General features: G+C 56.3%; 2 protein-coding genes across 2 annotated transcripts in view; both read right to left on the bottom strand.

Annotated features, from left to right (window-relative positions):
• Window positions 1–1,097: 1,097 nt before the first annotated feature.
• On the bottom strand, window positions 1,098–3,809 carry C14H8orf82 (chromosome 14 C8orf82 homolog). Its single transcript, XM_055545473.1, has 3 exons — window positions 3,460–3,809; window positions 2,882–2,930; window positions 1,098–2,602 (listed from the first exon to the last, which is right to left on the bottom strand). The coding sequence occupies exons 1-3, from the start codon at window positions 3,691–3,693 to the stop codon at window positions 2,157–2,159; spliced, it is 729 nt and encodes a 242-aa protein (XP_055401448.1). The 5' UTR covers window positions 3,694–3,809; the 3' UTR covers window positions 1,098–2,156.
• A 1,422-nt stretch (window positions 3,810–5,231) lies between these two features.
• ARHGAP39 (Rho GTPase activating protein 39) overlaps window positions 5,232–16,264 on the bottom strand; it is a 55,869-nt gene continuing 44,836 nt past the window's right edge. The window contains exons 7-12 of the mRNA XM_055545467.1: window positions 10,701–10,793; window positions 7,866–7,939; window positions 7,305–7,504; window positions 6,589–6,680; window positions 6,007–6,176; window positions 5,232–5,922 (exon numbers count right to left, since the gene is read on the bottom strand). Coding sequence (XP_055401442.1) covers window positions 5,728–5,922; window positions 6,007–6,176; window positions 6,589–6,680; window positions 7,305–7,504; window positions 7,866–7,939; window positions 10,701–10,793 — 824 coding nt within the window. The 3' untranslated portion in view covers window positions 5,232–5,727. The remainder of the gene's footprint in view (window positions 5,923–6,006; window positions 6,177–6,588; window positions 6,681–7,304; window positions 7,505–7,865; window positions 7,940–10,700; window positions 10,794–16,264) is intronic.

Genomic DNA, 16,264 nt, shown 5'->3' with positions numbered 1-16,264 from the left:
TCTCTCCCCATCCCCCATCTGCCTGGTACTGAAGGGTTTCCTGCTCATGCATGTGGACACATGGACTGAAGTGCCCTCTACAACCCAACATCCAGCCACTCCTTGGATCTTAGGTGCAAGAGACTGGTATGGGCTTGGGAACACGTGGGTAAAGTTCAGGGTCAGTCACCAAAGCATGGACTAGAAGGGAAAGAATAGGCTCTGAACAGACACATCCCCTGGTCTGCATGAACTCACTCTTGAGCACTGGCATGAAACCTCAAGATATGGAGCCCAGATCAGGGGTACTTTGCGTAACCTCAGGACAGGGCACAAGTCTCCCTGTTGCTAGTGTTTGTCCTTGTCCTCACCTAATTTTGATCCAGAATTTACTCTCGTCATTTTTATCCCTAGAACTCATGCTGTGTCCCCAACGCTCGGATTTTCCTGTTGTGACTTGACATGGGCACAACTGGCCTCGGGTGGGTGGTGGGGGAGGGCCACCAGCCACAGGAAAATGGAGGCATACTTTTGTCCAGCCTCTAGCCCTGCCCTACTTGGGGTGGGAGTGGGTAGAACAGCTTAGCTATAATTAGAGCTTTTTCTCAGGGAACTTGCTAGAGAATTGAAGGATGAGACAAATAGGAAAGCCAGATCAGCTGTGGGGCCATGCTGACCCCACATGGGGTTAGGTGGGTCCTTGGGATGACTGGGCTGTGAAAGAAGGAACCTTGGGTCACCAACTGAGTTTCTAGTGTAGTTTGCCAAGTAGGTTCTGTGCTCAGTGACCTCCTGGACTTTGAAGGAGTGTGTAGTGTTTTGTTTTGGGGATTATACACATGCAGCTGTGATCCTAGAAAGAGAAGACCTGAGTCTAGTTCAAGGCACAATGAGTCCAGTTCAAAGCACAATGAGTCCAGTTGGATGGTGGGGCTGAGGTGTGCCATCAGCTAGCCTCCACTTCAAATGGTCTCTGCTCCGAACACCTGCCAGTTCACCAGGTCTCCTACCAGGAAGAGTGTGTCATGTGGAAAGTTACCAAGTGGCCTTGGTGTTTATTTAAATCTTGCTCTAAATTTAACTCACATGGTTATTTAAAATTACTGAACACAAGCAAGCACAGTGAAAGTTTTAATGTAATTGCTTTGGTCTAGGCAGAGGCAATTCCCAGATGTCTCAGAATGTGTGTGAACCCCAAGAAGTTGGGGGGCATTCTCAGCCTCTGGGACCCGCTTCCCTCAGCAAAAGGGCTGGCCTAGAGTGCCCACCCAGCTTTCAGCGGCAAGGCCTCTCAGAGAAGATTCTTGGCCTCTTCTTAAGGACTTAAGAGGATTGCTGCTCACGTGGACACCCCCTAGATGCTGATACGTGTGGAAGAGCTGGCCTGGGCATGGTTGAGGACTCAAGCAGGAACAGCAGGGGAGGCTAGCTCAGAAATACTTTAACCCTGCGGAAACCCTCCTAATCTGACTGGGTAGGAGGTGGGGTGTAACATACTGGATTTGGCAACAGCTGTCAGTCTCCAGGGGGCCCATCTGTGCGAGGAGGGGTGAGTGAAGGGATAATGGCGGAAGCCCTGCTTCGCTCTTCTGCGCAGTGCGAGGCCCGAACCTTGATCTCCCGAGGCGCCCCCTGCATCCCCTCCGGCGTGGTCTGTCCAGGGCAGGTTCAGGGCAGGGCGTGGTCCCCGTCAGGTCGCACGCCCTTCGCAGTAGTCGACAGAGACAGAGCCAGGATGGGCCCTGATCCCGCCCCACGCCCGCTGACCTTGGGCCGGGCGCCCCCTCACCTGACGCTCCCGCGGCGCGGCTCCCCCGCCGAACCCCGGCCCACAGAGCAGCACCCGGCGGGGGAGGGACGGGCGCCGCTCGGGCTCGCGCACTGGAGCCCCCGCGCCTCCCGCCCGGCCGCCCCGATCCGCCGTCGCGAGGGCCGGGCAGACCAGAGGACGAAAACTCCCCAGGCCGGGGGTGTGTGGAGGGAGTAGGGCCCCGGAGACCCCGCCCCTGCCGGCGTCGGGACTCGGTCCGCGGCGCCACCTCGGACAGCGCCGGCGGGGCGGGGCCGCGGCGCACCTTCGCCGCGCACGCGCACTCGGCCGGCGCGCTCTCCGGGTGGCGCGTGCGCAGCCTGACGGCCCGGGGCGCTGCGGGTGCCAGCGGCTGCTGGCCCGCGGTTCAGGGCGGCGGGGCAGCAAGCAGGAGTGGGGCCAGGTCCATGGTGAGTGCGAAACGGCGGCCCTGCCAGCGCACGTGCGAGGGCAGCTCGGGCGCGCCTGGCGCGTACTCGAAGCAAGCGCTGAGCTCGAAGGCCAGGGCCGATCGCACCAGGCCCACGCCGCCCGCGCGCTCCGGCGCTGGGTGGTAGAGACGCCCATTCGTGGCCAGAGGCAGCAGGCGCGCCGGCTCGAAGGGCACAGCCAGGGCCTCGCCGCCGCCGCAGTAGGAGAGGCGCTGGGGCGCGGGGCCCGCGGCCAGAAGGTGCGTGAAGACCACGGGCCGGTCTTCGCAGCGTAGGAAGTTGCGTTCCCTGCCGCAGAGCGAGAGGAAGGGGAAGTAGGCCTCGTAGCGCCCGCTGCGGTTGGGTCTCAGGCGGGAGAAGAACATGACCAGGAACTGCGGGTCTGTGGGGAGGAGGGGGAAAGGGCGTGACTGCTCAGCACGCCAGACCCCGAGTCCCCCGGGCCCTACTGCCCCAGGGCAGGCGGCTCTCCCTGGGCCACATCAAGGGCTTGTGCCGGCTGTCGGACAGCCACCCAGGCCTCACTTCAGTTAAGGGGCTTTTAAGCACAGTACGGCCAGCCTCCTAACGCGGGCAGGACGGCTGGCAGGTTGGGCAGCGCGAACGCTTAAGAGCCTTTCCCGAAGGAAGAGGGAAGGTGGGGTGGAAGGAGCATCGGTACCTTTGAAGCAGGTGGTGAAGTTCTTCATTCTGGAGTCGTCCAGGAAAAGCTGCAGAGAAGCAGACCGTGGCCCTTGAGTAACAGCTCGAGAGAGCTGTCCCAGGGCGAGAAGGGCCTGGTGGGCCTGAGCCCGGGCTGATGTCCACTTTCTTTGCTCGTCTGTGCACACCATGTGCAGGGAGGCGCGTGGAAGATAAACTTGGGAGCCCTGCCGACCTCCCCACATCTATCCCACGCCCCCCGCCTTACTTCCTCAAGCACAGATTCTCTCAGCTGGCATGCCCTTTCCGCGCCTCTTCCCTCCTCCCTTTTAGTTTCTAATGAGATGTGCCACTTCTTCCGCAGAGGCTGAGTTGCTTCCTTGTGTGTATGGTGGATGCCACCGCCAGGGCTTCCAAATCAGGCGCGGCGGCGGGGGACGCAGGACCGGGGGATGCAAAGCCCGCAGAGCGCAGCCAGGCGCGGGACGTTGTCCTCTGGGGGCCTAACCCTTTGGGGCCATAGCCGCGCGTCCTAGTGTTTCCAGCGCGACCCGGGAGGCCGGGTTGCCTTACTGTAAAGACCCCGCCCCCGCCCACCTGGCCCTGATGATCCACATAGTAAAAGTACTCGCGCGTCCGAGGCTCTGGGCTCTGGCCCTGCGTGTAGGAGACGCTCCCGCCCCCAGCGTAGGTCCGGGCTCCCGGGGACCGCGCCAAGATTAGAGCCCAGGGCCGCAGAGCCCCACTCATCGCCCACATCCTCCTGCGCCGGAAACGGCCGGAGGTCACGCGGGGCAGGTGCTGTGGGAACACCGGTCCCCCGGCGGTCATGGCCTCGTGCGTTGGGTTCCGTCTGCGGCCAAGGAGCTCGTCCGCCACCCACCCCCACCACCTTCCTCTCTCCTCCCAATCCCAGGCGTTTCCGACACTCTAGGCGTCAGGGGCACGCCGCCCAGCGTTCCGGCTGGGGAAAGGGTGGCGAGCGGGACCGCCCGACGTTGGGGTTCTAGTGTGAGACGCAGGTGCGGTCGGTTTCGGGAACAGGGACATAGGCTGGGCCTGGACTTCGCTGGGCATGCAGGCCCTGTCCCTCCGCTCGCGGAGACTGGCTGTCCTCACGTGAGCGAGGTACGTGCAATGTACCCCCGCCCTCAGGAAGCCGGCCCGGCTGGGCAGCCTGCATGCGAGGGTGGCTGCTGAGGGCAGGTGGTGAATAAACACCGCCCAGAAAGCCTACGCCAGCTTGGTCAGAATCCCGCCCGCCGTCCCCACCCCAGCCTCAGGCAATCAAGCAGAGCTTACGGGCTCAAGTGGAGTCAGGTGCCTCGCCCCATCCCCTGGAGGTACCTTCCTTTCCTCCCCGAACCCCTCCCTGCTCCCCCTCCCCTATTCTCCCTTGACCTTACGTCCACCCAGGTGCCCACACCGGCAACTGGCTGCTGATAGCTGCCTCGCTGCCACTGGAAGGAATGGGAGGCGACAGACTCGTAAGTGTCCATACGTACTTTATTCGCACAAAGTGTTTTCATCTCTCGAGTCCATGCGTCAGAGCGAGTCTTTGGCCGGGCTGCCGGTACCCAAGCCTCGAGACCACCGGACCCAGGACCTTCTCCCAGGGGGACACCGGGCCTCGGCAGGGCTGGGATTTTTTAATAATAAATAAAAACTCAACTCTAAAAAATATATATATATATAAACTGGGGATAAATTAAGTTTTACAACGATTGGAACCCAAAATTCCAAAATGGAAAATGTACAGAGTCTAGGTACCTCCGCCGCCCTATCCTCACCCTGCCCGCGCGCGCTCTGGACTCGAGGAAGGACAGCCTCTGGTGCCCCTCTGGTCCCCCGCTCTGGGCTCCTGCCCTCTCATCTGCTGCAGGTCTTGGACGGGGATAGGGCAGGATTCGCTTTTTGGTCAAAGCCAAGAAGGTGGAGAAGAAAATGAAGGAATGATAGCAACTTGTCTGCAGAGGATGGGGGAGGACGACTCAAGAAATAAATAGCATTTGGGTTAAGATTATGTCATTAGCAAATTTAGTTCTTATATCTTTCGCTCTATTTATATCTCTATACACAGGCGGGTTGGGATGCGGGATAGATTCTGCATTTATAGTTACACGAAGAAAAAATATTCTCGCCCCTCCCCCACCCTGCCCCAAGAATGCCTGCCCAACCCTGCCCCCCACCCCGGAGGACTTTGGCTTGGAGGCTCCTTCCCGCCCAGAGAGCCTACTGGGCCCTGGACCGGCCGGACTCTGCTCTGGTGGTGGACAGTCCAGAGCCCTGGAGACCCCAAATTCCTGTGCAGTCACCACGCTGGAAGCCACAGGTGGCGGGGAGGGGTGGGGGGGTGCTGGGTAGGGTAGGGGGCGGGAGAAATTGGGGAGGGTTAAAGTCGCAGACGAGGAGACCCCCAGGACAGAGGGAGGGCAGAGGAAGGGAGGGGTAGCCGGGCTGGGACCAGACTGAGCACAGCACCCAGCCAGACGGCTTGCCCCAGGGAGGGCGGCTTGTGCTCTCGGGCCGGCCGGGAGGGGCAGTGTCACTTGGCTCCAGGAAACAGAAGGCACTTTCTCGCGACCGACCTGCGGCTGGCGATGGGCGGGGTCGCGCCTAATGAACCAGCCAGAGGCCGGGGGCGGGGCGGAGGCGCCCTTCCCTCCGCTCCTCTGCCCCGGCTGCGCCTTCAGGCCGAGGGCCAGGGTGGGGGAGATGGGGGTTCCAGGGCTGGGGCGGGCATGGGCGGAGCCGGCATGCTACCTCCGCGACTGGGGCATCCCCTCCCCCCTCCCCGCGTGCCCCCCTGCCCAGGCGCACCCGGGCAGGCTCTGTCCCCACCCTCGGTCCCTCGGTGCCCACGCGCTATAGCACGCCCTCCATGAAGCTGGTGTCCAGGTGCTGGATGAGCACGCGCAGGAAAGACATCTCCTTGCGAGTGTTCTCAAAGATGACCCGCGGGTCATCTGAGCGGCAGCGCAGGCAGTTGGGCGCCATCACCATGGCCAGGTTGCTGACGTCCATCTTGGTGATGGCCACATTGGCAGGCTGCACGAACACCTGCGGGGGAGCGGCGAGTGGGCCCGAGCCAGGCGCGGAGGGGGCGGGGCGCAGCGCGGAGGGGGCGGGGCGCCAACCGCCTACCTGGAGGAAGCGGATGAGGTAGCACAGCACCAGGCGGTTGATGCGGGGCAGCGCGTGCACCACGGCCACGGCAGCCTCCGGGCTCTCGTAGTGCGCGATGCACTGCTCGTAGAACTCGTGCGGGATCAGGGGCTCCTCCAGCTCCCGGTACCACAGCTTCAGCAGCGACGCTGAGAACGCAGCGCGGGCTGTTCAGCCATGTGGGGCCGTCGGGGACCGGCAGCAGCAAGGGGTGAACCGGACCGTGGGGGGCGGTGATTGTGTGCTGGCGCCGAGGGGGCAGAACCAGACTGGAGGTGTCCACACAGTGGTGAGGGCTACCTGGCTGGAAGCCAGTGGGCTCCTAGTCCTGACCGTCAGGATTGACCCCGAGGGTGGGGGACACTGTCCTGAAGGACATGCAAATGTTCTAGAGAGGATTTATCAAGAGGGCTGTACAGCCACTCTGAGCCATGAAGACTGACCAACGACAGTGGATCTCTGCACTGGAAATGGATCAGAGGGCTGCCCCTTCTCCATGGGAAGCAGGGAGGGCTTAATTAACCATTCCAGCTGCTCCTGCTGACGGGGCTGGGGGCTCACCTGGGACGTGGGGGTCCTCCAAGCCTGTAGGCACCTTCCACTGGTCCACCTGTAGCTTCAGGGCATTCACTTCATCGATGTCCCCAGGTACTCTGCCGAGCACATGGCAGGTCTCAGGGAGGAGGAGCTGGGCTTCCTCCAGCTCAGGGCTTCATGACCCCTCTCTGCCCGAATGACCTCCTTCCTACCGGAGGGGAGGTGTGGCTGGGGTCCCCTGCCCCAGGCCCTCATCCTGCTGCTGACTACCCCCATGCAGATCCCTTCCTCAGAATGATCCCTGAGGCCCAAACCCACAAGCTCATTTCCCCAACTGTCCTGGGCAGGTGAGTCATGATGGCAGGTGGCTGGCCACGTGCCACCCCCGTGGGGCAGGGCTATCATCTCCACGCACAGGTGAGGGTCCTTGCTGAGAGTTGCTGCATCCTTCCCAGCCCTGCCCATGGCTGTCGTCCAAGTGCCCTCTGGGGCCCTGGTGGCCATTTCTGAAGGATTACTGTCCCAGACCAGCTCCCCTGCCTGGATTCAGGCATGACGTAGTTCAGGGGGAACAGTCCTATGCCCAGCCTCTCCATTTGCTCCAAGGTGCCTCTCTCCGGCGTGCTGGCCTCTTGGAAGTGCTCCTCTGAGGCAGGGACCCAGTACCCAGTGGCCCTGACTGCCCAAGACTGGTGGAGACACCCGAGGCCCCCACACCCGGGGCCCAGGTTGCAGGGCACCTGAAGATGCCTTCCGTCTGGTCGCCGTTGAGTGCGAGCACCTCCTCTGACAGTCGGGTCTGCACCCAGGGCAGCTGCCGATCAGGGTAGCGCTCCTTCTGCATGCTCATGACCTCCTGCAGCGCGCTGCCAAACATGGACGGGCTGAAGACCGCGTTCTTGGCATGTCGAATTTCCTCTACGTTGGGCTTCTTCAGCCCCTGCAAAGGCAGCCCAGCACTCTGTGCCAGTGTGGCCAAGCACCCAGCCCTCTGTCCCCTGACACCCCTGCAAGGCCTACCCCTGGTTCACCCGCCTCTCCTGTGAGCCCCAGGCCTCTGCCTAGCCAGAGCACCCCAACTCCCTGGCCCCCAAGTCAACACGGCGGCTTCCTGTTGGGCCACCTACAGCACCGGAAGCTCCAAGTGGCACCCTTTGCCCTGTGAGAGGTTGAAGGGTGAGCCCTTCACTTCACCTGCCCCCTTCCCAAGTCTGCAGCCCCACCTCCCGCTGGACTCTGTCTGGGCCTCACCAGCACAGGGTGCCCACCCACCTCTCCCCGGCAATGCAGGGAGTTCATACCTTCTTGGCCCCAGTTAGGGCTGCCTTCTGCAGCTTGTGGTAACAGTACTTGGCATATGTGCTTATTGCCACCCCTGGAAAAGAATGGTACCAGTTGGCTTGGTGTGGACATGTAAGAGCAGGGGCTGCAGGCCAACCAGTGACTGAGAGGAAGCAGCAAGAGGGGCGAGGAGAAGTGGCTCTTGTAAGAACGTGGGCACCCAGGGCCTTACTCTCCTGGGCTGTGCTTTGAAGTAAACCTATGTGGAAGGGAAGGAGGCACTGCCCTCCCCTCCAGAGGAGCCAGAATGCAGAAGGAAGCCCTCTGCCAACCCACCCAACCCTCCCCCTAGCGAGTAAGGGCAGGCCTGGGGGTGTGGTGTTTCCCTGGAGAAGTGGCAGGCCGGATAGGGCAGGGCCTGGGGAACCCCTGAGAAGGGGGATTTGTGTGCAGCAGGCCTGTGGGCACTTGGCACCCACTGCCCAGGGTTACACAGGACGGAGCTCTGGGTTGGCTGGACTGCAGGCCTTCTTGTAGCTCTGATTCCAGAGGGAGGCCCTGGGCAGCTCAGGGAGAGGCCTTAGCCTGCAGGGTCCCATGCCCACGTGGCTGAAGGCTGCCTGGGTGGGAGTCAGGGAGAGGGAGGCGCAGGGCCTGGCTCATGTGGAAGGGGGATAGTGGGAGTGGATGCCCCAAGTCCTGAACCTGGGTTTTGCTGGGAGGGCAACGCTGGGGAAGAACCACTCAGGGCTCTGCCTGAGGGCTGAAGGTGATGGGAGGATGGGTCTTTTTTCTCAAGGAGGGAGGCTTTCTAACTGGTGGTCATGGAGGGAGGCAGAGCCAGCAATCCGAGAGCAAGGCCTCGAGCACCTTGGCCGGGGTCTTTTCAGATTTGAAGGGAGAGGGGCTAGGAGGAGACCTAGTCCAAGGAGGGTCTGAAATGTGGGCACATCCTTCTTGGCCCAGGCAGGCAAGGGAAGGAGCAACAGGACAGAGGAGCCACCTGGGCCGGGCTGTCCAGGCCACGGATAGAGGGGCTGGACCATGTGCCCCCAGGCTCAGGTCAGGCCCCTTCCCTGTAAGACTCTGCCTCTGCTGAGTGCCACCTGCCTAGGGGCCTCTGGCCCCAAGCCTCAAATCCAAACACAGAGTCTTTTTCAAAGGAAGCAGTTTCTTGAGATGTCTGAGGACGTGGGGCTCCTTGAACCTCAGTGTGAAGAACACAAACATGTCTCATCCATGAAAACCTTTTCATTTCTAGTTGTCACAGAACAGCTGTCGTTACTGGTGACGGAGTTCTATTTTAGAGGAACCAGAATGAAAATGAATGTTTCTTCTAGATGTTTAAACCCTGAAGAATCTGTTTCAGGTCCCTGGGGACCCACAGACCCCTGGCAGAGATCCTAGCTGCTGCCTCCCATTAGCCCACTTGGAACACAGCGCTTGGAACCTTCCACCCCTGGCCCATGTGGCCCACGTGGGCAAGCTCTGGGCTCAGGGAGAAGGGATGGCGCTCAAGCAAAAGGAACCTGGGCTGCACCCTGAGCACTGGGAGCACTTGGCAGCAGCGCTCCCTCTCCCCGTCCTGGGTGCAAACCCCCTCTCCCTTGGGCGACTGCTTCTGTCCCTGGGCTTGGGGCCCACGGGCAGACTTGCCCCGCCCTCCTGCCACAGGTCTCATGGGGCTTCCTGCACCTCTTACCTAGGGTTGGTGGTGCAGCCCTTCCTGGCCTGACTCCCTATTTGTCGGACGGGGACGGGTGCCCACTAAGGGCCGACCCCGGAATCTGGCCGAGTGAGGACTCAGCTGAGAACCACCACTGCTGGAGTCCCAGGGCACATCCTCCTGGGCCAAGACTATGGGGCGTTTGCTCAGTGCCCAGCGTCCAGCCCAGGGAACCCTCTGGAAGTGTGGGGGGACTCTGCTCTGAGCCCCGCGTCCAGAGGCTGACAAAGCAGTTCTCCCAGAGCCTTGCTGCTGTGCCAGGGCCCAGGCCATGAACCTCAAAGGCCACCAAGTGTGGCCAGAACCTGCTGCCTCTTGGCATGTGCTCTGCAGGGTCCCAAGGGTCTGGCTCCCTTCTCTGACCCACTCAGGGCTCCGATCACCTCCAACCCCGCTCATGGCGGCACTGCTCTTGTGGATTGGCTTGGGCAGGAGCTCAGGACCCCACCTGCTCCTACCCACGACAACAGTGGCCCAAGGGTGCCCTGGAATCCCAGATGGCAGCTGCCTCCTTTCTCCTGGCACAGGCAGCAGACAGCCAGGCACTTCCCAGAGGAAGAAGAGTGGGGAAAATGTGGGTAACTGGGTGTAGGCAGGCTGGGAGCTAGTCCCAGGATCTTGGTGCCAAGAGGGGCAGTTCATGGCACAGCAATGCACCACTGGCTCTCCTGGTGGGAGAGGGTACACAGCCTTGAGTTAACAAGGCTTCCCTGGAGCTTGGGCAGGGGTGGGGTTCCTGAGCCAGGGCCCAGAAGGGCAGGGATGGGAATGCTGGGGGAGGGAGGCTGGGGAACCCCCGAGTGTGCTGGGGGCTCTGCCAGGGAACCGAGGCCCGGCTTGGCCCCCAGGGCACTCCCACACCAGGGGCTGCCTCCAGCAGGCCCCTCCGCACTGTGCGCCCAGCATGCACACCGGAGAGTGTCCCGAGCATCGCGGAAGCCGAGACAGGGTGGCGCGGCCTCTCCCAGGAAGCCCTGTCAACAAGCAGGCTTCAGCCCCCTCTGGAGGAGGCCTGGCAGTTAGTGCCCCCGCGCCCCAGCCCGGAAGTGGTTAGAGAGAGGGGGCCAGGCGGCCGAGCCGGAGAGCAGAGCTGTGCAGCGCAGCGCCCGGGCTGCGGGAGAGGCCCTACCATCCGGCTCCTCAACATAAGGCTTGGGTTTCTTTCTCAACTTGGACTTCTTCTTAGTGTTCCTTTCCAGGAGCGCTTTCATGTGCTGGGTCACTGGGGAGCAAACACAGGGTGAGGCCACAGAACACAGAGGAACACGAGCCCACACGGCCCCAGGTGGTGCTGACCCCGGGCGGCTGGTGGGTGACGACCCAGCCTGCGGGGCTCCTTGAGGGGTGAAGGCGAGTGTCCTGCTCACACTCCCAGGACAGGGGTGGGTGTGAGGGCCTGTCCGGGCCACGTGGCTGGGGAAGTGCCAGCAAGATGCCCACGGGCAGAGGCGAGGGACTGTGGTCAGCTCCTGACCCTCTGGCCGACAGGATGGAAGGGGTGGGGACAACCCTGAGGAGGCCCCAGGCCAGCCGTAGGGTTCCTACATGGCTGAGGGGGCGCTGAGCAAGGCGGGGCGCCGGGCTCCCCTCTCTGGCCAGTCGGGGCGCCTCCCACTCGGCACTGCTGACACAGCCCCTCCTCCCCCGTCCCACGCTCCAGAAGGAAGTTGGGGTGCACGGTCCACACTGAGGTGGGAGCTACCTCCCATCACGGTGGACCCTCTTACCTACATATATTATTCGTAATTCTTCTGGATGGGGAAGCTGTTATTTACCTAATAACACTTTGGGTTATAACCCAATATGCTTTATTCTGCTGTTCAGTGCTCCAGCTTTGGCCCCGGGAGCTGTGTTCTCTAACACAGCCCTGTGTCAACCCTCATCCCTTCCAGCACTTCCTCCCCTCGACGGACATCAGTGTGACCAAACTCCGGGAGATGGTGAAGGGCAGGGAAGCCTGGCGTGCGTGCTGCAGTCCACAGGGTCACAAAGAGTCCGACACGACTTAGCAACCGAACAATATGTACATTCCCAACCCCACCCTTAGAATCAGTTGCTTCTCCAAAGAGCACTGGTTCTGTATCATAGAAAATGCTAGAGACCAAGAGCTGTTGGTGAGCTGTGCTCACTTGTACGGGGTGGCACTGCCCTCGCTGACAGGGCTTGGGCAAATAAACAGGTAGCTAGGTGGGAGAGGCTGCCTTCTCTTCCCAGTTCAGAGTTTTTGTCAGGAATGGAATGCTGGATTTTGTCAAATGCTTTTTTCTCCACTTATTGATATGCTCATATGATTTTTTTTTATTCTGCTAATATGACAAATCACACTGACTGATTTTTAGAATGTTAAACCAACTTTCCCTTTCTTGGATAAACCCCACATACTCAAGATGCGTTATCGTTTTAATATATTATTGAATTCAATTAGTTAAAAATACTGTTAAGTTTTTGTACTATGTTCATGAGGGATACTATCTGTGCTTTTTTTTTTTTTTCAAATTTTTGGTAATGTTCTTTTCTAATTTTGATACAGAGAGAGCTGGGAGACAGTCCTTCCACTTCTGTTTTCTGAGTTGGTAAAGAATTGCTACACAAGCAAGCATGTGATAATTCTCTAGTGAGGCCATCTGGGCCTGGCATTTTCTTTGTGGGAGAGTTTTAAAGTCCTAATTTAATTTCTTTAGTAGATATATGATTTTTCTGAAATAGATATGAAATAGAGGCCTTACATATAGCTGTGAAAAGAAGAGAAGCGAAAAGCAAAGGAGAGAAGGAAAGATTTAAACATCTGAATGCAGAGTTCCAAAGAATAGCAAGAAGAGATAAGAAAGCCTTCTTCAGCGATCAATGCAAAGAAATAGAGGAGAACAACAGAATGGGAAAGACTAGGGATCTCTTCAAGAAAATCAGAGATACCAAAGGAACATTTCAGGCAAAGATGAGCTCGATAAAGGACAGAAATGGTATGGACCTAACAAAAGCAGAAGATATTAAGAAGAGATGGCAAGAATGCACAGAAGAACTGTACAAAAAGGATCTTCACAACCCAGATAATCACGATGGTGTGATCACTGACCTAGAGCCAGACATCCTGGAATGCGAAGGCAAGAGGGCCTTAGGAAGCATCACTACGAACAAAGCTAGTGGAGGTGATGGAATTCCAGTTGAGCTATTCCAAATCCTGAAAGATGATGCTGTGAAAGTGCTGCACTCAATATGCCAGAAAATTTGGAAAACTCAGCAGTGGCCACAGGACTGGAAAAGGTCCGTTTTCATTCCAATCCCAAAGAAAGGCAATGCCAAAGAATGCTCAAACTACCGCACAATTGCACTCATCTCACACGCTAGTAAAGTAATGCTCAAAATTCTCCAAGCCAGGCTTCAGCAATATGTGAACCGTGAACTTCCTGATGTTCAAGCTGGTTTTAGAAAAGGCAGAGGAACCAGAGGTCAAATTGCCAACATCCGCTGGATCATGGAAAAAGCAAGAGAGTTCCAGAAAAACATCTATTTCTGCTTTATTGACTATGTCAAAGCCTTTGACTGTGTGGATCACAATAAACTGTGGAAAATTCTTCAAGAGATGGGAATACCAGACCACCTGATCTGCCTCTTGAGAAATTCCTATGCAGGTCAGGAAGCAACAGTTAGAACTAAACATGGAACAACAGACTGGTTCCAAATAGGAAAAGGCTGTATATTGTCACCCTGTTTATTTAACTTATATGCAGAGTACATCATGAGAAACGCTGGACTGGAAGAAACAAGCTGGAATCAAGATTGCCGGGGGAAATATCAATAACCTCAGATATGCAGATGACACCACCCTTATGGCAGAAAGTGAAGAGGAACTCAAAAGCCTCTTGATGAAAGTGAAAGTGGAGAGTGAAAAAGTTGGCTTAAAGCTCAACATTCAGAAAACGAAGAAAAAAAAAAAAAGAAAATGAAGATCATGGCATCTGGTCCCACCACTTCATGGGAAGTAGATGGGGAAACAGTGGAAACAGCGTCAGACTTTTTTTTTCTGGGCTCCAAAATCACTGCAGATGGTGACTGCAGCCATGAAATTAAAAGACGCTTACTCCTTGGAAGGAAAGTTATGACCAACCTAGACAGCATATTCAAAAGCAGAGACGTTACTTTGCCAACAAAGGTCCGTCTAGTCAAGGCTATGATTTTTCCTGTGGTCATGTATGGATGTGAGTTGGACTTGAAGAAGGCTGAGCGCCGAAGAATTGACGCTTTTGATCTGTGGAGCTGGAGAAGACTCTTGAGAGTCCCTTGGACTGCAAGGAGATCCAACCAGTCCATTCTGAAGGAGATCAGCCCTGGGATTTCTTTGGAAGGAATGATGCTAAAGCTGAAACTCCAGTCCTTTGGCCACCTCATGTGAAGAGTTGATTCATTGGAAAAGACCCTGATGCTGGGAGGGATTGGGGGCAGGAGGAGAACGGGACGACAGAGGATAAGATGGCTGGATGGCATCACTGACTCAATGGACCTGAGTCTCAGTGAGCTCCGGGAGTTGGTGATGGACAGGGAGGCCTGGCATGCTGCGATTCATGGGGTCGCAAAGAGTCGGACACGACTGAGCGACTGATCTGATCTGATCTATTTCTTACTGAGTGATTTTTGGTAGTCTGTGTTCTTAGAGGAATTTGTCTATTTCCTCTAAATTGTCAAATTTACTGACATAAAAGTTGTTCACGGTATTTTTTTATTATCCTTTCAACATCTGTTGAATCTGTAGTGATTTCATCTCTCGTTCTTGAAACTGGTAATTTATGTCTTTTTGTCCTGGTCAGTCTGTATGGAGGTTTGTTAATTTTGTTGACCTCTCAAATAATCAGGTTTTTGTTTCACTGATTTTTCCAGATGGTTTTTTCTGTTTTCTCTTTCATTGATTTCTACTCTAATCATCATTTCCTTTGTTCTCTTTACTTTTGGCATAATTTCCTCTCTCTCTCCTTTCTAACGTTTCTCAGTGTAGGAGCTACGTGATCTATTTCCTAGTACAGACATTAGGTGCTGGAAGTTTCCCTCTAAGAACTGCTTTAGCTCCATCACACTAATTTTAACATGTTTTGTTTCTATTTTCTTTCAGTTCAAAATACTTTCTATATTCTCTTTTCATTTTTATTTGACCCATGAATTGTTCAGTATCATGTTTAGTTTCCAAATACTCAAGGATTTTCCAGATATCTGTGTGCTGCTGATGGTCAGTTTAATTCCATTGTGGTTAGAGGACACACTTTCTTTGACTCATATTCTTTAACTTTTACTGAGACTTGCTTCATGGCTCAGGATATGGATTATTTTTAAAAAGTGGCTGACATTTGAGTCCAGATGCTCTAGGCTTCTCTGGTGGTTCAGACAGTACAGAATCTCCCTGCAATGCAGGAGACCTGGGTTCGATCCCTGGGTTGGGAGGATCCCCTAGAGAAGGCAATGGCCACCCATTCTAGTATTCTTGCCTGGAGAATCCCATGGACAGAGGAGCCTGGCGGGCTACCGTCCATGGGATCCCAAAGAGTCGGACATGACTGAGCAAATAACACACCCACTCTGCGACCCAGATCCTTGAAGTGTGGCTGCTTTGTTTCTCACGCAGACCTTCAGCTAGGCCCTCTGTTCTCAGCGCCACGGTCACTACCACTTTCACACCACTGCGGAGGATGCTCGCCCCTGCTACTGAACTTCTCAGGCTTTGCCAACTGCTTCAACTTTTCAGCTTCCCCACCGCCTGCTTGGGATCCATGTTTCTTGGTCTGCCAAGTGAGTTTCTCGCCGCTTGTCCATTTGCTTTCCAGCTTCCAAAACATGATTGTTTTTCCTCTTCCCTTGTCTTTGTCCTGGTGGGTTTTAGTATTTTTATTATAATAAAATATACATACCGTAAAACTTGCCATCCTAACAATCTCAAGTGCACATTCAGATCATTAATCGCATTCGTGTCACTGTGTCCCCACCGCCCACCTCCAGCGCTTCTTCCCCAAGTGGGAACTACAGCTCAAACAACTCTCCATTTCTCCTTCCTATAACCTACGGCACCGCCGTTCTGTCTCTCCGAATTTGACTGCTCCAGGGACACGTGGCGCTAGTGGTAAAGAATCCACCTGAAATGCAGGAAAGGCAGATTGGGTTTCTGGGTCGGGAACAGCCCCTGGAGTAGGAAATGGCAAGCCACTCCAGTATTCTTGCCTGGAAAATTCCATGGACAGAGGAGCCTGGTGAGCTACAGTCCACGGGGTCGCTAAGAGTCATACATGACTGAGCAACTGAACACACGCAGGGAAGGACCTCATGGGTAGATTCATATATTTGTCTTTTGGGGTCTGGCTTAATTCACTCACCCTAGTGTTTTCAGGGTTCATCTATATCGTAACCTGTGCCAGAATCTCCTTCCCTATTTAAGCTGAGGAAGGCTTTCTTACCTCTCTTTGCTATTCTTTGGAACTCTGCATTGAAATGGGTATATCTTTCCTTTTCTCCTTTCTTTTCGCTTCTCTTTTCACAGCTTTTTGTAAGGTCTCCTCAGACAGCCATTTTGCTTTTTTGCATCTACTTTTCTTGGGGACAGTCTTGCTCCCTGTCTCCTGTACAACGTCACGAACCTTCGTCCACAGTTCATCATAAACAAGAAAGCCTTCCTCAGTGATCAGTGCAAAGAAATAGAGGAAAATAATAGAATGGGAA

This window comes from Bubalus kerabau, chromosome 14, assembly GCF_029407905.1.
Source record: "Bubalus kerabau isolate K-KA32 ecotype Philippines breed swamp buffalo chromosome 14, PCC_UOA_SB_1v2, whole genome shotgun sequence".
Classification (NCBI taxonomy): domain Eukaryota; kingdom Metazoa; phylum Chordata; class Mammalia; order Artiodactyla; family Bovidae; genus Bubalus; species Bubalus kerabau.
This window is presented reverse-complemented; position numbering and strand designations above follow the sequence as displayed.

Bases quoted from the DNA above. Each gene is read 5' to 3' on its own strand.
- C14H8orf82 (XM_055545473.1), bottom strand. From the start codon at position 3,693: ATGACCGCCGGGGGACCGGTGTTCCCACAGCACCTGCCCCGCGTGACC. The intron at 2,931-3,459 runs GTGGGCGGGGGC...GCTTCTCTGCAG, and splicing joins ATGTGGATCATCAGGGCCAG to CTTTTCCTGGACGACTCCAG. The intron at 2,603-2,881 runs GTACCGATGCTC...TCCTCCCCACAG, and splicing joins CTTCACCACCTGCTTCAAAG to ACCCGCAGTTCCTGGTCATG.